Source organism: Osmerus eperlanus, chromosome 1 (genome assembly GCF_963692335.1).
Source record: "Osmerus eperlanus chromosome 1, fOsmEpe2.1, whole genome shotgun sequence".
Classification (NCBI taxonomy): domain Eukaryota; kingdom Metazoa; phylum Chordata; class Actinopteri; order Osmeriformes; family Osmeridae; genus Osmerus; species Osmerus eperlanus.
Genome location: NC_085018.1, coordinates 18556433 through 18576224, shown reverse-complemented (window position 1 = coordinate 18576224; position 19792 = coordinate 18556433). Strand labels below are relative to the sequence as shown.

Genomic DNA, 19792 nt, shown 5'->3' with positions numbered 1-19792 from the left:
GTGTTTCATGCCTGGTATCATCTCAATTCAGTTTCACTAAACAGTTTCACTTTAAATCTCTGTAGTTTTCGAACATCAGCCCTGGGGTCTGGTTACCACTACCGAATTACCCACGTATAGGCTGTACACAAAAATGTGTATTTAAACAGTTGATGGATTTTTGTGTGGATAAAATGCATATATAGTCACCTCACACTGTAGTGGGAAACAGCCAGTACACACAACTATATTGTTGGCCTGTTTTACCTTTTGAAGTAAACTGTCCCTCTGGTGGGAATGACAACAGTGAGCTCTACCTTTGACTTCAGGGTGAAATATAGAGCACAAACCTGTTACATGTTAGTTTAAGAGATAGTGGTGAGTGTAAATTACTTTGCGGGGTCTGTGTAGCCTTATTTATGAGCCTCACTGTCAGGTGTTTATGTATTGGAGCGAGATCTGCAGCTTAAACCACTTACTCCTCCATAAATCACTATAACTCCACGACCAAGTTCTGAGTGTGTGTGGATGCATGTGTATATTTTAGTGTGTTTATATCCATGTCTCTTAAGCATGTTCAACTATTTATGTCTGTGTGTGTACTTACAGCAATCATATTAATACCAGCAGGTGCTTCTTTGATTCATCATTCAACGTGTCTGTGTATGTTTTCTTTGTTGGGATTTAGCAGTGGAGAATGCCAAGAATGTAATGTGTGGCTGTGGGCTACAAGTACATGAAATGTACACAGTATTTTATTTCTGAATAAATTAGGTCAAATGGACTCTCTTGTTCCTGCAATGTCTTAAAGCACGTTTTAAGAACACACTGCTGGACAGGCACTTAGCCATACAAGGAGTTAAGAGAGAATTCCTGGGGAGCTGCTGCAGTGCAGCATGGGATCTCATCTGGCACACACAAGCCTAAAGATAGGAATGAAGTGCACTATTTTGATATCCTTCACAGAGAACAATCCAACAGTCTTCTCTGGTCCCAGGGTATAGCTCTCCAACTGTCAGATTTATGATCCAGTTCTGACCAGTGCATGTTGTGTGTATGTCTAGGAGAAAGACCACATTTACAACATGAAGACTAGATGTTAGCCGTGTTATATACTGTATGGCCCAGGTCTGGACTGGGACTGAAAAACGGCCCGGGACTTTGAAACGCAAACCGGCCCACGGCCGTGTATTAATATTATATATATTTTTTTTGCATTATGCCACGGCCGTTTGACCGGCTGTTCAGGAAATCTCCCGACTCTCCCGACGGCCAGTCCGACCCTAGTATGGCCCCATTGTGTATAATAATATCAGTGTTTATTGGTGAGCATATGTTAATGCAAGAATATTCAGTCTTGCAGATAAAACAATCAGGCATATTCCACGTGATCTATTCACTATGGTTTGTGTTGATATGGATGGAGTGAGTAACTGAACAAGGTGGTATAAATAATGTTTGGATGTCTCCACCGTGGGCCAGGATTAAAGCACATCGAGTGGTATGCTAGGTTAGTGATGTTTGTAAGCTTGAAGCAGTGGGCAACATACCAAAAAGTGTGGAGCAGCTCTACAATCACCATCCTAGTATCCCCGATGCACCCTTTTGTCTGTCCCTCTGTCTGCACCATCTGCAACCCTGACATTTATTGTACTTGAGAATTCAGTAAGTCACTTTCAGACAGCAGCTGCACCTAAATTGGATGCCATAGAGACACTGCAGACAGTTTATGTGTGAATCTCTGTCTTGGATTTGCTGTAGGATATGGTATACACAATGCCTCAAGAGTCAGTTGAAATGAACTTTGAGTCACATTTTACTGTCTACAATCATTTGAGACAGTAACATGCAATACCTTTACATTTAATTAATCTGGGTATAGGCTTTGTAGAACTGAGAACAAATCAATTCATATTGAATGGGATCTTATAGCACGTAGATACACCATTAGTAGAGGACTAGTTAAAATCAGTGTCATCTTTCTTCTATCATCAATATTTAGGACATGGGTATCTACTGATTGTAGAGTAATTAGATTAAAAAAAAAACATGAATTCTTTTTGTTGTGTGACAAGGAAGTGTTCACTCAATCTGAGTTCAAAACTCAACCTGTTTCCAATGATCTGAAATGTAGAAATGTAAAAGTGACACAGTCAGAGAATTAGATGAAATGGAAAAGGGGGGAGGGTAGGGCGAAAAACAGTCACCTGCGTGCAGGTGGATATCTCTTATGTTATCAGTATACCATTTATCAAGGCTAAATAAACAAATATACAAACTAACAAACAAAATACAAAAAAGGACACAACTCTACAAAGCTGGCTGACACATCCAGCTTTTAGTCATTTGGAATGTTTAGTGGAATGGTGCTTGAAATAAAAAATGCTGTTTCAATTTTGTCCACCAGATGTCAGCTAAAGTGCTCTATGAAAATTGAATCTGTTTTTCTGGGTATTTGTGGCAGTTGTTATTTTGATCTTGAGGGGGTCAAACAGAGGCGAAAATAGAATAAAAGAATGATAAGAATGAAAATGGCTTTGCCCCACTGAGAGCTAAACGAGGCCCTGCATAGAGATCCATGAAGGACAGAACACAGCGGGCAGCAAGTAGGCATGATCAGAAGATCCTCCGGATGAACAACTCGTTCATTATCTGCAATAATAATGCACTGAAATAAAGAGTCTAAGTATATAATGCATTGTTACAGTTAACAGACTCTCAAGCTTCTTGTTCCATCAGAAAGACATTCTTTGGTCACAGATGCTGGTTGCCATTTTTGTGCCAGATTGCTGCCCACCTAGCCTGCCACAGAGGTGGAAGTCAAGATGAGATGTTGCACTATCAGACAGTGAGAAGCAGGAGCTGATCACTTGGTTATGACAGGCAGGGCGAGGCAATTGAACAGCAATTGTCATCAGCTAGGAAGGAGCTGCAGGGTGGTAGCTGCAAACATTTACATTTACATTTAATCATTTAGCAGACGCTCTTATCCAGAGCGACTTACAGTAAGTACAGGGACATTCCCCCCGAAGCAAGTAGGGTGACGTGCCTTGCCCAAGGACACAACGTCATTTTGCACGGCTGGGAATCGAACTGGCGACCTTCAGATTAGGGGGTGCAAACACATCTGTTTTGCACCCCTTCCTGCTGTAGTTGTCCGTCTGCACTCCACTACTGAGTCTCCTTCCGCTTTGTACTGATGATACACACAGTGTCTTCACCGTCTTGTTCTTGCATAGGGCAACATGACCTCCCAGCTGTGCACAAGGATGACGTCACGCTCCCAATTAAATCCAACCAACAACAATAATATGTAAAATAAAAGAAATGTGCTGCATTCCATGGTAACATACATGTCCAGAAACACAAACAAGCACACACACACACGTGCACACTGTACACGCTGAGTGGTGGTATGTCAGACTGCAGTGGCTTGCGGCTCTGTCAGCTTTGCTGATGGATGCTCTCTTACTGCTTCCCCTGGATTATCGGAGGAGTTCACCAGGAGGGGAAGGTAATATATCAGAGGAAAAGAAGAGAGGGAGGGAAAGACTGGGAGGGAGGGAGGAAGGGAGAGAGAGGGGGCGAAAGGAGGAGAGGCAGGCTGTGAGAGATGAATAGGTAAGAGGCAAAGAACAGAGAGAGTTAGCGAATAAGGAGGGGGTAAACGCAAAGAGAAAAAAAGACCGGGATGGGGTGAAAGTAAGGAAAGCGATAGGAGGAGATATTGAAAAAAGATGACAAAAGCATAAGAGTGAGGTAGAGGGATTCGGAAGGAAGTTAGTAGTGAACAAGACAGATAAAGAGCGAACAGAGATATGGAAGGCTAAATAAAGATGGATAACAAAAAAAAAATCTTTCAGCTTTGCACTCCAACCCTCCAGATGAAATAAAGAGTTTGTGGTGTAGGAGCCTAGCCGAGTGACAGTGTAATCCCAGAACAGAGCAGAATCTTCATCAGATATAACATGGCCCACATCCGGTACTCACTGTACCAGGCACCCAGGGGTCTGCCTTCATTTGGCCTGTTCTGGCATTATCCCATTAGTCCACACAGATGCTCTTACGCACATTTCTGCATTAAAATACTCTTATCTATAAAGACTTTGTACAGGATATGATAACGTAGCAGCAGGAAGAAGTTCTGCTAATCCATATCTTGACTTCAGGAGAAATAAACAGTGAGACCATCATCCCATTACTTTGATAAAACACAGTTCATATAAGTTTTTGCATGTTGAGTAGACAGTTGTGCTCAGACAATTAGACATTCATCTAATAAAATACTCAAACATATTCAATTCATTGATGTCATTGTGCTGTTGGTACAAACGTTTTTTTTGGCACAAAAGTGGATAGTAAAACGATTCTGATTCAAGCAAGAACTAAGTAGTCTCTCATAGCTCATCTCATTAGACTCATCAGGTAGCATTAAGTGGGACATTTGAAAAAGGTAAGAGTATTGATTCTGTATTTTTATGGATTATTTGTTTGTACATGTCTGAGGTTAGGGATCAGTGCATATTTAGGAGGAGGAAGTTAGATGATGATGACCCTCCATCTAGCATGCAGCCTCAAACCATCCAAAGTTCAAAGTCTGTGTCTCTAAGTAGGGGTTAACACTGCAGGGCTTTACAGTTACATACTTGCATATATAGAATATAAAGAGGAGCAGAATAAAGATGAAATGTAAGTATATCTATTAAACGAAACACTTGACATGGTTCTAATACATGTAGACATCCATTTTCTATCTATATCAGAATCAAAATCAGAATCAGAATTTGGTTTATTCGCCATGTAGGTTTACACAAACACAGAATTTACTGTGGCAGGAAGGTGCAAACAATAAACATATACACATCTTAAATTAAAAGTAAAAAGAACAATAGTCTAACTAATTCTAAGAACTAAACAATCTAAAAAGTATATTTATGCCTGTGGTTGTTGTGGTGTACAATGCATCTGTTCAATGATTTTGATTGCAGAGCATCATGCAGTCATGGTTGGACTACTTTGGTGACTGCAACAGACAGCCTCATAGTGAATCATTCGACATAGCCATTACATTCTAGAACTATAAAGTGTCTTGTGATGGGTGGATTCTGAATTTCTATAAAAAAATATTCTGCTTGTTCTCAATGTGTCTTGACCCAGAATTTCATGTATGTTTCCATAGGTGAGTTGATTTGTGTCAAAGAGATGGTCGGATTAACCTTCTGGACATTACAGGGCTCGGTTACATTCACATCCTAACCGTTCATTTTGTGCCTCTTCAGTTAAACTGGAAATGGCTATTTTTCTTGGGGCAGAGAGCTGGTCTGAATACACAGTAGTGTAATTTGTGTAGGCACTGCAAAGACTTTCACACTTAATTAATCTAGTTATGTCAGTTAATAATTTATGAATGCCTTTTGATTTTGTCATCCAATCTAAAACATCCCTCTTTATAAAACAAGACAGCTGATACAGGGCCATGGCTGTTTAGGATTTGGAAATACAAATAAAAAGTGCTGCTTTACATGCATTAGTGCATGGTCATTAGCACAACCCTCCTTCATCCCTAAATGTCTGCAAGGAGAAGACTGTGAACTAGTACGTAGACCTCAGTAGAGTGTCGACTTTGTTTGCTTGACCACTAGAGGGTACTCCAGTAATTTACTGCCATTTCTCCGCCATGTCTTATTAAATAGACACCCCTAGCATATTTATCGGTGCATTTTTTGATTTTTGCAAATATACATGCACACACACACTTTCACACTTGTGAAATACATAGGCTACTCTCTCTCTGTCTCTCTCTCTCAATCTCTCTCTAGAATTACAGTTTTGAATAGCACAATTATTAAAATGAATGAAGTGTCTGTTTACAATCGTATTTTTCTTTGTTTATTCTACAACAACAATTTGATTGATAGATGAAAGAAAATAGCAGATACAGAACTTCATTCTTAGTCTCAATCCCAATTTTTTTTTTCTGGATGATAATTGGATTCTGTTCAGTCCCCATTTCCATCTATGTGGGCACACCCTCCTATTCCTCTCTTTCCCTCTCCCTCCCCTGTTTCCTGTGCGGACTACTCATCACTCTCTGTCATCCATACGCTCCCAGACGTCAACCTTCGACCCAAGACAGGTTCAGCGGCAGGTCAAGCTTCAGGGGAAGCATGTTTGTGTGAATATGTGTTAGAGGATTGTAGGCACTCTCCCTTTTGCGGACACAACTGCTTCTCCCATAGCAACCACACCACACTGACTAAATGGGAAGCTGGAGCCCCGGTCTCAAATGTAACACTCATACTCTCTGCAAATCACTCCTTTAACGCATTCTCTTCTGAAGTTGAGGTTTGAGGGATATATGTAGCCCTGTACTGAATCAAACAAACATACACACATTGGGACACTCAATAGCATATTAGAAAAAATCTATTGTAAAACATAAACAGAACATTTATATACACTACTAGGTCAATTACATCCGTAGATTATTTAGATACAATTATTTATGATAATAACATTTATGAGAAGTTTCCACAGATATTTTCTTAATTTGTCTATTACGGACAAATTATTCTTTCCATGCAAAAATGTATGCTCAAAGTAGGAAAGCTGTTTTAAAACAAAGAAAATCTTTAAAAATGGCACAAATCACATACATATTGCTTATCAAACGACAATGGAGTAAATATATTTAACCTTTGACTTGCTCAACAACTCAAAGGACAGGAGACAACTCTGATTTATGATAACCAATTACCCATTAAGCACATCAAAGGTTAGTGATGGTGTTAGTCTGTCATTATGAACAGGCTAAAAGCTTCGCTACTGCTAGTTCTGTAGCTTCGAGGTCATACAAAGGACAAGAAGAGTGAAACAGAGACTGAGAAAGGTTGAATGCGGTTCTGCTACAAAACAGGTCACCAAGATGCTTTTGTGTCTCCTGAGCTTCGTGCCGACTTCAGAGATAGATGGCGCTCTCTACATAAAACAGCCAATGCAGATGTAGACGTCTACAATTCCTACTCCCAGAATGCCTTTCGCTGGCGTATTTGTTGCCGGAAGACGCCCACAAGAATGAACAAGAATGAAATCTCAAGGTAAGTGATTAAACATTAGCTTTTTGTTGAATACACTTGACGAGCTTTGAAATCTGACACGTATTTATCAGTACTATGGTGGAATATAGCTCGGATAAATAACGCTAGTTGGATATGTCACCCAGCACACAATTTGAAAAGCTACAGTAGGTTGCTTTTGGAATACTCGGTAAAGAAAATTTGTTTGCACAACTAGTTAGCCAGCGTTTGTCCAAACCCACCACCGAATAAATCGCTTTGTTATTCTCTTAAGGGTTGGTGAGATGGATGCAGAGGGACAGGGCGTGCATAAAGAGGAAGGCGATGTTCGCTTGCTGTTGCCTCCCACTGTGTCGGACAGTAACATTGCAATAGCCGCATCACGGTTTCTGCAAGTGGAGTTGGAACTAAACGCCCACCTTCGACGGTTGTCATTCAGTGATCCAGTGCGCTACATCTACAACCCGCTAGAGTATGCCTGGGACACGCATCGCTGTTACGTGGAAAAGTACTGTGGTGGGGGGCAGAGCGTTCTTTTTTTGGGGATGAACCCCGGACCTTTCGGAATGGCTCAAACAGGGGTGAGAATTTGGTTATTGGCCCTCCTTAAAATATAATTTACTTGTGCATTCCAATATGAATGTAAATAATCAGCTATACAGCTAGATGAGCAAAAGCTACACATACATTACTGTCCTCTACTTCGTTTCTGTTCTCAGGTCCCTTTTGGAGAGGTGAACTCTGTGCGTGATTGGCTGAAGATCACAGGAAAGGTGGGGCATCCCCCCGATGAGCATCCAAAGCGACAAATCACAGGCCTGTCCTGTACTCAGAGAGAAGTAAGCGGTGCCCGTTTCTGGGGCTTCTTCAGAAAACTGTGCGGGGAGCCAGCGGTGTTCTTCCGCCACTGCTTTGTACATAACTTGTGCCCTCTGATCTTCATGAGTGCCTCTGGCAAGAACCTGACTCCTCCTGAGCTGTCTGCTGGAGAACGTGACACTCTGCTGGCACTGTGTGACACTGCCCTGTCCCAAGCAGTGGAGGTGCTAGGCATCTCCATGGTGATTGGGGTAGGCCGAGTAGCAGAGCAGAGGGCCCGCAGAGCCCTCGCTGCAGCAGGCATGCAGGTGCGCGTGGAGGGTGTCATGCACCCTTCCCCCAGGAACCCGCTGGCCAATAAAGGCTGGGAGGCAGTAGCCCAGGCTAAGCTGGCTGAACTAGGTGTCCTATCACTGCTGAGTAACACATAACCTCTGGTCAATCAGCCTCCTTGAGAAATGACCCATGTCATTTATCTGCAATGGATGGTGTACTCATCTTACAGCTTGAGACTTGGATGTACTCTATTTGTCTTTTATCTTCAATGACTTTCAATTCTGTTACCATTGCTGGTCAGACAATATGACACCATCACTTCTAAATGGACAGTATTGTTGGCAGACAATGCCAAGCCATTTACTACATCATAATTGAAAGGCTCTTGGGAAATGAAAGCATACTTTACACCACTTTGTTGTGTGTATCCCATTAGGAACTGTAATGTGTAGAGATACTGTATACATTCTTTACACTGGGCAAGCAAATTTAAATTAATTTAACTGTGCTGCTGTGTATGATACCTGAGATTACACTTATCTTGTTGGCATTATTGCAACAGCCCGTTTGTTTACCAGGCCTCTACCTACTTAATGTATTAATGAGAGAACCTGAAATCATATGGTATAGCTCCAATGTAGTAGTGGATAGTACCTGACCTTGGCAACTAAGTATTTCATGCTTAAGGATGTGTTGTCCCTGACCCATCTGCTGAGGTGTCTTTGTTTCCTCTTTGCAAGACCCACAAATTCTGCTTGGCACCCAACCACTACCACTCAGCAGATTATTTTTGTTACCATAGCACCCTCTTTTAAGCAAGGATACCCGCTGACCACGTCCCCTATGCTTTTCTGTCATTAACCTGAATCCATCTTGCATCTCCGTTTGTGTTTCACTAAGTGGGAAGTATTAACAATATATTTGTTTTTTGTTTATTTAATTTTCCAGTATCATATCACTAATTTTATTGATTGTATTATACAGTACATGTTGTTTCTTTCCGATCAGTACTGAATAAATGTGCATTGGTCTCATTCTAACATTCATAATTATACTGTATGTGTGTCCAAAGTGCACTGAGGTAACAACAGAACAAGGAAACAGATAGTAGTTGTATTTTATTTAGTCACTTTCTAATGACGAACATTGAGTGTTTTTATTGAGATTTGAACATCTATGCACCCATTCTATGGAAGCAGATCCAGGCATTGAGCAGCGCAGCACTGGCTGTTTGTCTTGTTCCTGGATAGTGAATAAATCCTATACCCGTCTCCCATGGTAGGGTGCAGGTGTGAGAGGAGGCAGAAGATCTTACCTGTGTTTTTTGTTGGAGGAAGACTTGATTGGCAAGGTGCAGAATGACCTTTATTACAAAAACACACATGCACATCAAAAACTGTGACACTTTGCTTCTGTGTGTATACCCTCCCTACTCGCTCTCTTCCTCACACACATACACATGCACACTCTAATATGCACCACTACAGAGCTGAGAGAACAGCTGAAGCTCCCTAATGATTCCCATCCCTCTCTGTTCGTTGTCGCATTATTAATTAGCACAATAAGCCTTGCCACTAAGACACTGTGGATTAGAGTCCTGCAGTATAATGCATACACACAAACACAAGTCCAAACACAGCAGTCCCTAGTGTGCTGTAGTATCAGCCCTGACAGACGGCCTGGGTGAAGTTTAGCTGCTGGCCTGTCTCTGCCACAAAGCCAAGCTATGCTGCTAAACAATAAGATAAAAACTTGAGGGTTTTGTTCTAGAGATGCAGTGGCACATTATTTCCTGTAGATGTTTTGAATGAGAATATACATTATTTCCTGTAGATGTTTTGAATGAGAATATACATAGTATGCATAATCATATGATATTATCTATTCCCTTAAAATGCATAATTTTAAGCTGATATTTATTTATGGCTTAGGTAATCAGCTTCTGCTCTCAATGTCAGACCTGTCTTTTTTCAACATTCTATTTGTGGCTTGCTTGTTGTTTATCAAATAGGAGGAATTGATTCATTCTGTGAGCATGCCTATATATCCTTCTTTGTGTAAATAATATTCTTAGCTAAAGACAATGGTCTAGGGTCGCTCTTACTTGACAGTGTGACCTCCTGGTGACCCCACAGCCATGTGCAAAAGGACCGAGAGGGAGCTGCCGCGCCACAGCTAGCCTGTCAGAGCCATCGATACTGTGATGAATGGAGGTAGTGGTTATTAAACCAGAATTAGAGCAAGAGAGGGAAGAAGGGGGTGATAAATGAAGGGGTGAGGGGCTCTGTAAGAGAGTATGATAGGGGGTTGCGGTGGTAGAGATGGGAGAGCGTTTCTATGGGTGTATGTTGGGGTGGGGGGGGGGGGGGGGTATGGCTCAACATCAGCATCATCAGTCTTTCTTATTCTCCAGAGCTGCCCATCATACAAGGAGAGCGAGGGCACGAGAGGGCACACCTAACTGATAACCTCTACACAGTCCTCTCAACATGAGAAGGGGTTGCAGAGGGGGAGAAAGGGAGAGGCTGTGAGAGGGCTGAAACCAGATATATGAAAAGCTAATGCCCCTAGTAAAGCTCAAGTTCTGAATCTGTCTAATGGGTCAATATCTACCCAATTTCCTTATACCTGTAATGTAATGGTATTTCCACCATGTTGTGAAGACTGGATTAATTTCTTTTTTTCATGCTTTAATCTTTGTGTACATGAAATCATATACCAAATATTATGCGCAAAACTGAATTGGATACTTTCTTGTCAGATTAATGTTCTCATTAGCAATTAATTTAATTAACATTTTATAAATGTATAAATGTAATTCTCTGAAGTGTTTTGCTTATCATAAAACATTTTATAAGTCTAGTGTGACTTCTATTTTTCTTCAGTAGTTCTTTTTTCATCGTGGCCACAAAGCTCTATCAATCTTGAAGAGCTCTTCAACCGCAGGACGGTGCACACGCCATCCACAGATCATTCATAGAGACCAAGGATATTAGGTGCATCAGCAGAGGAAAGGAACAGAGAAGGTTCACTGTGTGGTTACCACACATGTTCATGCACACAGTTGTATAAGATTTATTTATTATGCCATTGCTGTTTGTAGTGTGTATCAAATAAATACAAAGCGAGACAGATGAATTGTCACTTCTCTCCACTGCACCGTCCTAATCACTACCCATATCTGCTACCCTCTTCGTGACACTCACTTTTATTAGTGGTTTATTTATTGGTGTTGTAGTTAATGTCTTTGCTAATTTATTCCAGAGTTTGTCTTAATTATGCCTCTGTGGTCATTAGATGCAGTGAAAGAGCACTGTGCTGTTTCAAACAGAGACCTCATTCTGCTTCTCACTCACTATCTATGGCCATTTTAGGACTATCAACCCAAACACAAACAATACAGCTTTAGTGAGTGTGGATGTTGTACTTAATGTCACATTGTGAATGTTTGTTCGTGTTCGTACAAGTCTCTGTGTATATATGTGTGTTCAGCCTGTAAAGGTGTAAAAATTCCTTTCAGATAAGTATTTATTTACTCAACTTTAAGCATCATCAGAAAGGAAAGAGACTTGTTTATGGTAACGGATATACTGGAGGCAGCATTGCTGTCTTGACTTCAGACACAATGGTTTCAGTTTTTCATTGGTGTGTACTGCTCTTTGTACCTCAGAGACTGAGTGAAGCCACACTAACAAATGATCTCTCGGAGTTTACTGATGGTATTTCTGAAGTAGTGTTTTCTTTTATTCATTTGCTCTGAGTGATGAGCTGTCTCCCTGATAGAACCCCTATAAATGGCTGCCCTACTATGTTATACTTTTGATTAGATTGACAGATGAGAAATGGTTGAGGTAAGGAGGAGACAGTGAACCAATTTCTTAAATGGCTATTGTTAAATTGTGTTTTATTATAGAACACAGGCAAAAGGTCTGTGGCAATCAGATGTATTTTTTGGCTTTTTCAAATATGTCCATTAAAAATAAATGTATGGTGATAAGAAGGGGGAGGATATGGCATTTAAATTGGGTGGATGAATGACAAGATACTTATCCTGATTCTTAAGCAAAAATTCTATAACATGTGCACTACGTTATATCTTATCGTTTGTTCTGCTTGCTGAAGTTGTGCCTATTGCCTGCGTCAAGTGAAGGATGAATTGCCGCAATCAGTTGCGTGGAAAATAGGCTGAAACAAAACAAGAAGCTTTGTTTCGGCAAAATAAATATTGCAATATTGTGAGACAAAAGGCCCAAATTAAGGCCAAGAAAAATCCGCCAGTCATACTCTTTCATTAGTTCATATGAAGACAATATAGCATATGTTGTGATACGCAGAAAAATCCACAGTCCATAAGCCTCTGTGCAAACACAGGTTAGGTCTACTAGACCTATAAATCATAGGCTTTTAAATGAGGGAAAGTATAGGCTTAAATGTGAAATACTGTTGCTTCGGGGCACATAAGTCTTAGAAAAAATATAGGGGCTATACAAATTTAGAATTTTGAATGTCAAAGAATGTCAAAATATCACAAAAATACTATGGCTTTAGAAGTGCCCTCCTTATTTTTGAACGATAGGCATACTTTGCAGGAAAAATAGGGTTAGGTTTGCGAAAAAGGGACCCTTATATCATCTGACATCAACAACCGAGCCTTTTGGTCCGTTATTCACGTTTCTGAATTTACCACAATTTCTTCGACGAGAAAAAACAACAGGCAATTTTGGGGGCTATGACATGAGGCTTAATATTTTCATAAGCTCACAATATAAACAAATGACCATGCATGCACGCATACACACATGCACAATGACTTTAACGAAATAGCGGACCAACAGAGGAGATTCAAAGTCTCTTCTCGCAGTTCCGATGCACGGCTTCATTCATTTTCATTTGGCCTGAAAATGAAATATCAAGTCAGTCAACATTGAGGATAAACTGCGCCGGAGCTCTGTTACTGTGGCTTTATTTCAGCAGCCTTATGAAGGTCATAATATTAAAATGACTGATGTAGTTCCATAAGTTGATGTTATAAAGTGCTCCCCTTAAACTATTAATAAAAGGTTTATATTTTGGATCAATGAACTAATGTAACAAGACGGTCATTACTCCTCTACCTCGGCAACATTGATTAGTCTGAACCAAAGCCAGTGTCTCAAATCGTAGGCCTATACTACCTGTTACTAGCCGTTATAGCCTATAAAGCCTATACTAAACACCCAAATTCAAGTCAATCCATAAACTCTGATGTGCCTGCTTTACCTTGAGAATAACCTCGAACAATTTGAGAGACTAGGGATGTAAGCAATATTGTTGCTAAAAGTAGGATATCAAAAACAATAATCATAACATTGTCATTATGATAACCGCAGGAACAATAGGTAGGCTATTGTGATTAGGCTACTGTTAGGCACTATTAGTCTTTTTCTTACACTTTTGTGTTGTGCATGTGTGCATGGGCTTTGTGTGCATGTGTAGGCTAGCTGTTCACACATTTAAGTTCATTTCAGAGTTCAAATGAAGGGCAGGCTGCAATTCACATGTCATGGGATGGCATCCTCATAAGTCATTTAATTTACCGCATTACATAGGTAGGCCTAGACACCAATTAAAGAGAGTTAACAAGTGAATTTGGATAATTTTTATAATTAGTGTTAGCCTACATCTTGATGACCAGGTCAACATTGTCCCATGGGAAGCTGAGGTCAAGAGGTCGAAGTTGAACCAGGGAGCAAGTATGCCTACCATCAGGCTCTTAGGACACACTTAGCCCAGAAGCTGGACGAAAAATGAAACTAAACAATATTTCTGTGGTTGCTATAGGTTCCAAAGACAAATATTTTGAGATGTCAAGACATTCGAAACTTATATGTTTTTTGTAACGTAATTAATTCAACTATGATTTCTGTAAGTCCATCTCTTTTGTGAATCAATGTCTGTTTAGCGAACTAAATGTCCGGTAAAACAAGGGTTTTGTCAGGAAAGACTTCTTTCAAAACAACATGCATCTCTCTCTCATCATCATGAGCCCTATGGCCCATGTCACACCACTTGAAGGTGCAATAACCTAGCCCTAACCCTATCCTTTAACTAATCCGTACAATTAGGCATTTTTGTTTGTTGGAAAGGTCTATAAAAGTAGGTCTATAGACCTACTTTTACAAACATTTTTAGAACACGGTCATTCAAAGCTGAGTAGATTCTCTACACACACAATTAACGTTTAGTAAAATTCTACCATGCTATGGATTTCAAAGTTTTTAAAACGAGCGATATCCTACCTATAAATCAACTGTAAATTGTTGCTTCCAATGATGCTCCCAACGTCTTTGTAGGCCTACCTGAATAATGCCGCTCTGTTTCCTTAGTCCGTCATCCGTGTGTTACAATATTAAGCCGTCTGTAATTTGATCCTTAGTCTTGCACTGACGTCGCTCTTGGAATGGCATTGCAATGGAAAACACTCACCGCAGTTTTAGAGGATAGACGAAGTCAAACGTGTCGTAGAAGTGCATCAGTATCAGCAAGGGAGTCAGGCTATTCTAGTCTTTATTCTTGCAACACCTATTGTCTTAATTTAGTTTAATGTGATGTGTGGAGCACTGATCCAAATTGGACGTTAAGCGAGTGTTGCATGATACCAAAACATTTCGAACGGTAAGAAAAAACCTTGTTAACTTGTTGCACAATGACAATTATTGATCCATATGTCCTAATAACAGTATTTCCGAGTTTTCAGGGTCATTTTCATTAAAACATGGTTTTATCTTAAAATCGAACCAATCAGGCTAATTCCTTTTTGGTGGCGTAGGCCCATTCTAAGACATGGTCCTCTTCAAATTGGTTTAGTCTAGTTACTATAGCCTGGAAAAAGAAATAACACATTTGATAAAAGTTATAAATGCTACATTTAGTATAGTTCTCAAACAAATTAGAGAAACAGCAATTATAACTCATACAGTTAGTTGCTTGCATTTCATATGGAAATCACACATTTAGGTTTTTGGCTGATTCAAATGTTTCTTTTTCAGTAATGATTGACCGCTACCTCTGTTATGGGGAACATCTAAGCATAGAGGAGTTGATGAGGCAGTATTTGAAAATAATTCCTATAAAAGTTTTTAATTCAGTACATCTATGGAAATCCGTGTATACAGTTAGAATGACACGCTTTGAATGTTCCCTTGGTTGGATATTTGCCTGCAACAGAATATGTCATTTAGATAATTTCATACTTCAGTAATTCATACCACTGGCTAACACTTGGCATTTTGCCATTTACTATAGTGTTAATGCAGATACCATGCATCTTTCCCAGCTCAGGGATGGCATGTGTTAGCTATATACACATAGTATCAGGCCGTAAACAGAGGTGGCATTCTAGTGGCACCTGAGTGTATAGCTCTTTTGTCCTCCCTCTACCCCTTTGTGGATACTGATAGGCTATGCAACACTACAAGTGTTAAAAGATCACAAAAAATATATATATTATCACATATTCGTATTCACTTTCAATTCGCTCACATTTCATGTTGTAATAAACCAATCAGCAATGTGACAGTTGTTCATACAGTGAAATACATGTATTTGTCTTTGTGTGGGATTATCCTCTTCATGTCTTGAGCAAACAATTCAGAGCCCTCACAAATTGTACATTGTGTACTTGGCTTCAGATTTGTAGGACATTTTTGGACATTGTGAAGTTTCAAAAATGTGTAAGTAATGGATCTATTCAACAGAAATATTTAAATGTGGTTGTGTTTATTTTCTGTATACTTGGTTTCAAACAGCTCATTTGCCTCTTTGTATTGCCAATATGAAAACTGATAATCAATAAATAAGATAAAAATTGACTAATGTGTTTGGATTATTATTGTAGAATATAATTTACCATTACCATTAGTTTCACCATGATCATCCTTATCATGAGACCCATTCCTCTCAATTTTGCCATCATCTGATAAGGTCTGTTTGCATTGCGTTTCAGGAGGCCATTTCAGGGAGATTTGATATACATTTGCAAATGATCAGCAATATGCACTGCATGGGTACAACACTGAGGCACATCTTTGGTCCCAGCTGGGCGGGCTAATGGAATCCTAGAGGCTGCGATCAATAGCTCACTCCTTACATTTGCATGATAAGCAGATCTGTCTCAGTGACAGCTCTTGGGTTCGTTCAGGGTTCACCTGCCTCCCTGCTCCTTTTTCTCCCGCCTGGAGCTCAATAAATAAATCTCGGTAGCTTTTTCAGTTTACCATCTGAATTTTAATTCACTCACAGTCGATCGCGGCACTGCCTCACAGAGGAAATAGTGTTTGTTTGTAATCGTCTGCATCTGGAGCAGCAGGGGGAAAATGTGTCCTTCCTTCCTTGTCCTTTCCATTTGTGTTTAATTAACTGAGCACTGCATCACTTGAAAGCAGAATGGTATCTCACAAAGCCGCACATACGCACACATGACTGCATGCACACACACATACCCATATACAGCTACACCTTCTAAGGTTAGATACATTATATTCTTCAAATATTAGTCAAACCCATTCAGTTCATTTAAATTAATGATACAATGGATTACTATTCAATATGAAATGGGATCATAAATCATTCCAACTGACTGTACAATTGAAAATCGACTGGTGTGTATGCCTGTGTGTATGTGTATTTCCATCTTGTCCCTCAAATGCTGTCTGTAAAAGATGTTCTAAAATCGAATCAGTTTAGAGGTTATCCTTGCCAATGTGGAGTGACATCAGGACAAGCAAGTATTCGACATGCTGAAAAACCTTCAAACTGACCACAAACTAGCAGATCCAGTCCTCTGTAAGTTCTTTCAGAGGTTTGAGTTACCATTTGTTTACATAACATTTAAACCTCCAAGAAGTCCTATGTTCTGACAAACCTTGACGCATATAGCATTGCAGATCAAATGTTTTCCCTCAGAAACCTACAACCTTCATTTGTAGCGTAACTGCTGAGTTAATGACAAACTAAATAACAATCACCTTGGTGTTTCAAAATGGGATAAGATCATACAAGGAGGTCATGGTCATCATGTCATGAGCATCTCTTGAGGATGCTTCTCTGTGTAGTCCGTTAGCTCCTTATCACCCTGACAAGGCCCCTTGAAGATTATGCAGGACCTCACAATCTCCTGTTTGACCCCAGAGCAGCACCAGGCGTCATTATTTGTCCATCTCTCTGCCCTGGGAACTCTAGGGAGGACGAACAGATGACAGATGACTATTACCACTGGTAGAACGTACACCACTAAAGTTGAGCAAGTGCTTGTTCCGCTTGTGAAGATGATGATTGGTTTAAATCTGAGCCTTCATTACACCGATACATACCCCTTAGTATTCCTGTCAATATGTGCAAGTTTGAGGAGTGGTGTCTTATTTGATTGCCAAGAAGTAGGGAGGTCAAGAGGAAAAAGAGTGGCATTATAATGCCAGTGTTTTAACATGGTGCCAAGCCAAATACCAATAATCATGGAGACATCTGTATAAGTCGTAACTTTGGAAAGACATTCCGCGGCATTATAAATTATTAATTCCAGAATTAAACAGAAAAGCAAAAGCCAAATTTGATTCCTCCCTAAATACAGAACAACTGACCACTTGTACACCCTTGACACTTTGTGAAAACAAAACTTTGAGAAAAAAGCTGGTACATCAAAAAATGTGTACGAGTGAACTGGACCTGCCCAGAAACGGCCCGAATTTTGCAAGTAGAAAAGAAATCAGAAGAGTCTCTCTTTCACTCTCCGTAGTAAAAAGGGACATAAAAGTTAGGATTCACTTGACACAAAGTGACCCTGAATGCCTCCATCACAAAGGATTTGTAAACAAACTGAGGAACACAGAGGTTGACCTCTTAGAACAATTAGCAATATAACATCAAATGAATACAGGTGATAAAGATATTATTCGTTTTTATACTGTATATGCACATATTTGACTTTGAATGTCATCATCATGTTTGTTTTCTAAAATTAATTGTTTTTTAAATGTTATTATTCCAATTATGTTTACTATTGCAGTTATTATTATTCTCTTTATTTTTACAAATGTAAACGTATCATTATTTATATATGTTCAATATCATATGGCTTTGACAACAACGCTCACTCATTCATGATAATAACGCATCATTAAATTGAATTGAATTGAGAAACAGAGAAATATCTTTCAAAGCTAATAGGTTGTTGTGATCCCACATTGGAAAATGAGTACAGAAGTGATCTATCCTTATACCTCCACTACTTTAGTTACTGATATTATAATAATACTTGTTTAGATAACTGTCCCTTCAGTGACATCTAGATGTCCCTTTAGACATGATGTGGCCCATATTTGACGGTTCCTATGCCTGGGGTGCTATTACCTCAACAGTAATTGGCAGAAATCCCCTGCCTAACAGGAGTGCTATTAAATCATTGATTGTGATAACGTGCTCCTTTGATATGACAGTAACAGTTGTAAGCAATACAGGAAGTCTATTTTCCTGGATTTATGGGCCCTATGAGCTGAGTTATTATGACCCATCTACCCCACTAAATCCTCAGTTCACACACCATTGTTATGAAGCAGACAAATAAATAGATGTCATAAAAGTGACAAAGAGACAAAGATATTCAACATTCCCCAGTGAACAGGTATACACTTATGGAGACGGATCAGGGCTACTTAGGGTAAACAGAAAAAAAGTTTGTTTCTGCATGGATAACAGTGAGAGTCAGTTGGGATCCTGGGGCTTGTTGATGAGGACAGCTGCCTGCGCGAAGAAACTATTCTTGTGCCTTGAGGTTTTGGTCCTGATGGACTACAGCCTGCTGCCGGAGGGGAGGGACCAGAGAGGTTATGTCCAGGGAGGGATGGGTTGACCACAATCTTTCCTGCCCGCCTCAGGGCCCTGGAAGGGATAGCAGGTTGCAGCCGATCACCCTCTCCACAGAGCAAATTATATGCTGCAGTTTGCACTTGTCCTTGGCAGTGGCAGCAAAGTCGACTGGGGAGTCACATACGGTGATTGAGGTGGGTGGGGCTGGATAAAAGTCCATCAACTCTACTGTCTTGACAGCATTGAGCTCCAAGTTAATTTGAATGCAACAGGACTCCAGATGGTCAATCTCCCACCTGTAGGCAAACTCATCCACACCAGAGATGATCCCAATGGATGGTGGAGGATGGTGTTGTCTACAAACTTCACTGAGCTTGACTGACTGACTGGAAGTGCAGCTGTTTGTACACAGGGAGAAGAGTACGGGGGTGAGGACATTCCTGAGGGGAACCGGTGCAGAGAGATGATTCACCAGCTTCATGTTCTGCTTCCTGTCAAACAGGAAATTGGGTTTCCACCTGCAGGTGGAGTCAGATATGTGCAGGAAGGAGAGCTTGTCCTGCTGCAGAGCTGAGATGATTGTGTTGAAGGCAAAGCTGAAATCCACAAACAGTATCCTGGTGTAGGTTCTTGCAGTCCAGGTGCTAGAGGACACCAGAACACCCATGGATTTCAAATGTAAATATATATATACAGAAATCTGCTTGTGGTTGAATAGCATTCAAAACAAACAGCTCTTGCTTGAAAACAGTATTCATGTAATATTCGCAATCCTCTTTAAGGGCTTGATTCATATGTGA

General features: G+C 40.2%; 1 protein-coding gene across 2 annotated transcripts; it reads left to right on the top strand.

Annotated features, from left to right (window-relative positions):
• Nucleotides 1-7007: 7007 nt before the first annotated feature.
• On the top strand, nt 7008-9192 carry smug1 (single-strand-selective monofunctional uracil-DNA glycosylase 1). 2 transcript variants are annotated; one of them, XM_062466533.1, is made up of 3 exons: nt 7008-7076; nt 7330-7636; nt 7775-9192. In XM_062466533.1, exons 1-3 carry the CDS (start codon nt 7054-7056, stop codon nt 8303-8305), a joined length of 861 nt encoding a protein of 286 aa, XP_062322517.1. In that variant the 5' UTR covers nt 7008-7053; the 3' UTR covers nt 8306-9192. The 2 variants fall into 2 exon arrangements, with proteins under 2 accessions (XP_062322517.1, XP_062322511.1); XM_062466527.1 differs by lacking the exon at nt 7008-7076 and adding an exon at nt 7108-7222.
• The last annotated feature ends 10600 nt before the right edge of the window (nt 9193-19792 follow it).

Bases quoted from the DNA above. Each gene is read 5' to 3' on its own strand.
- smug1 (XM_062466527.1), top strand. From the start codon at position 7,191: ATGTCACCCAGCACACAATTTGAAAAGCTACA. The intron at 7,223-7,329 runs GTAGGTTGCTTT...TATTCTCTTAAG, and splicing joins ACACAATTTGAAAAGCTACA to GGTTGGTGAGATGGATGCAG. The intron at 7,637-7,774 runs GTGAGAATTTGG...TTCTGTTCTCAG, and splicing joins TCGGAATGGCTCAAACAGGG to GTCCCTTTTGGAGAGGTGAA.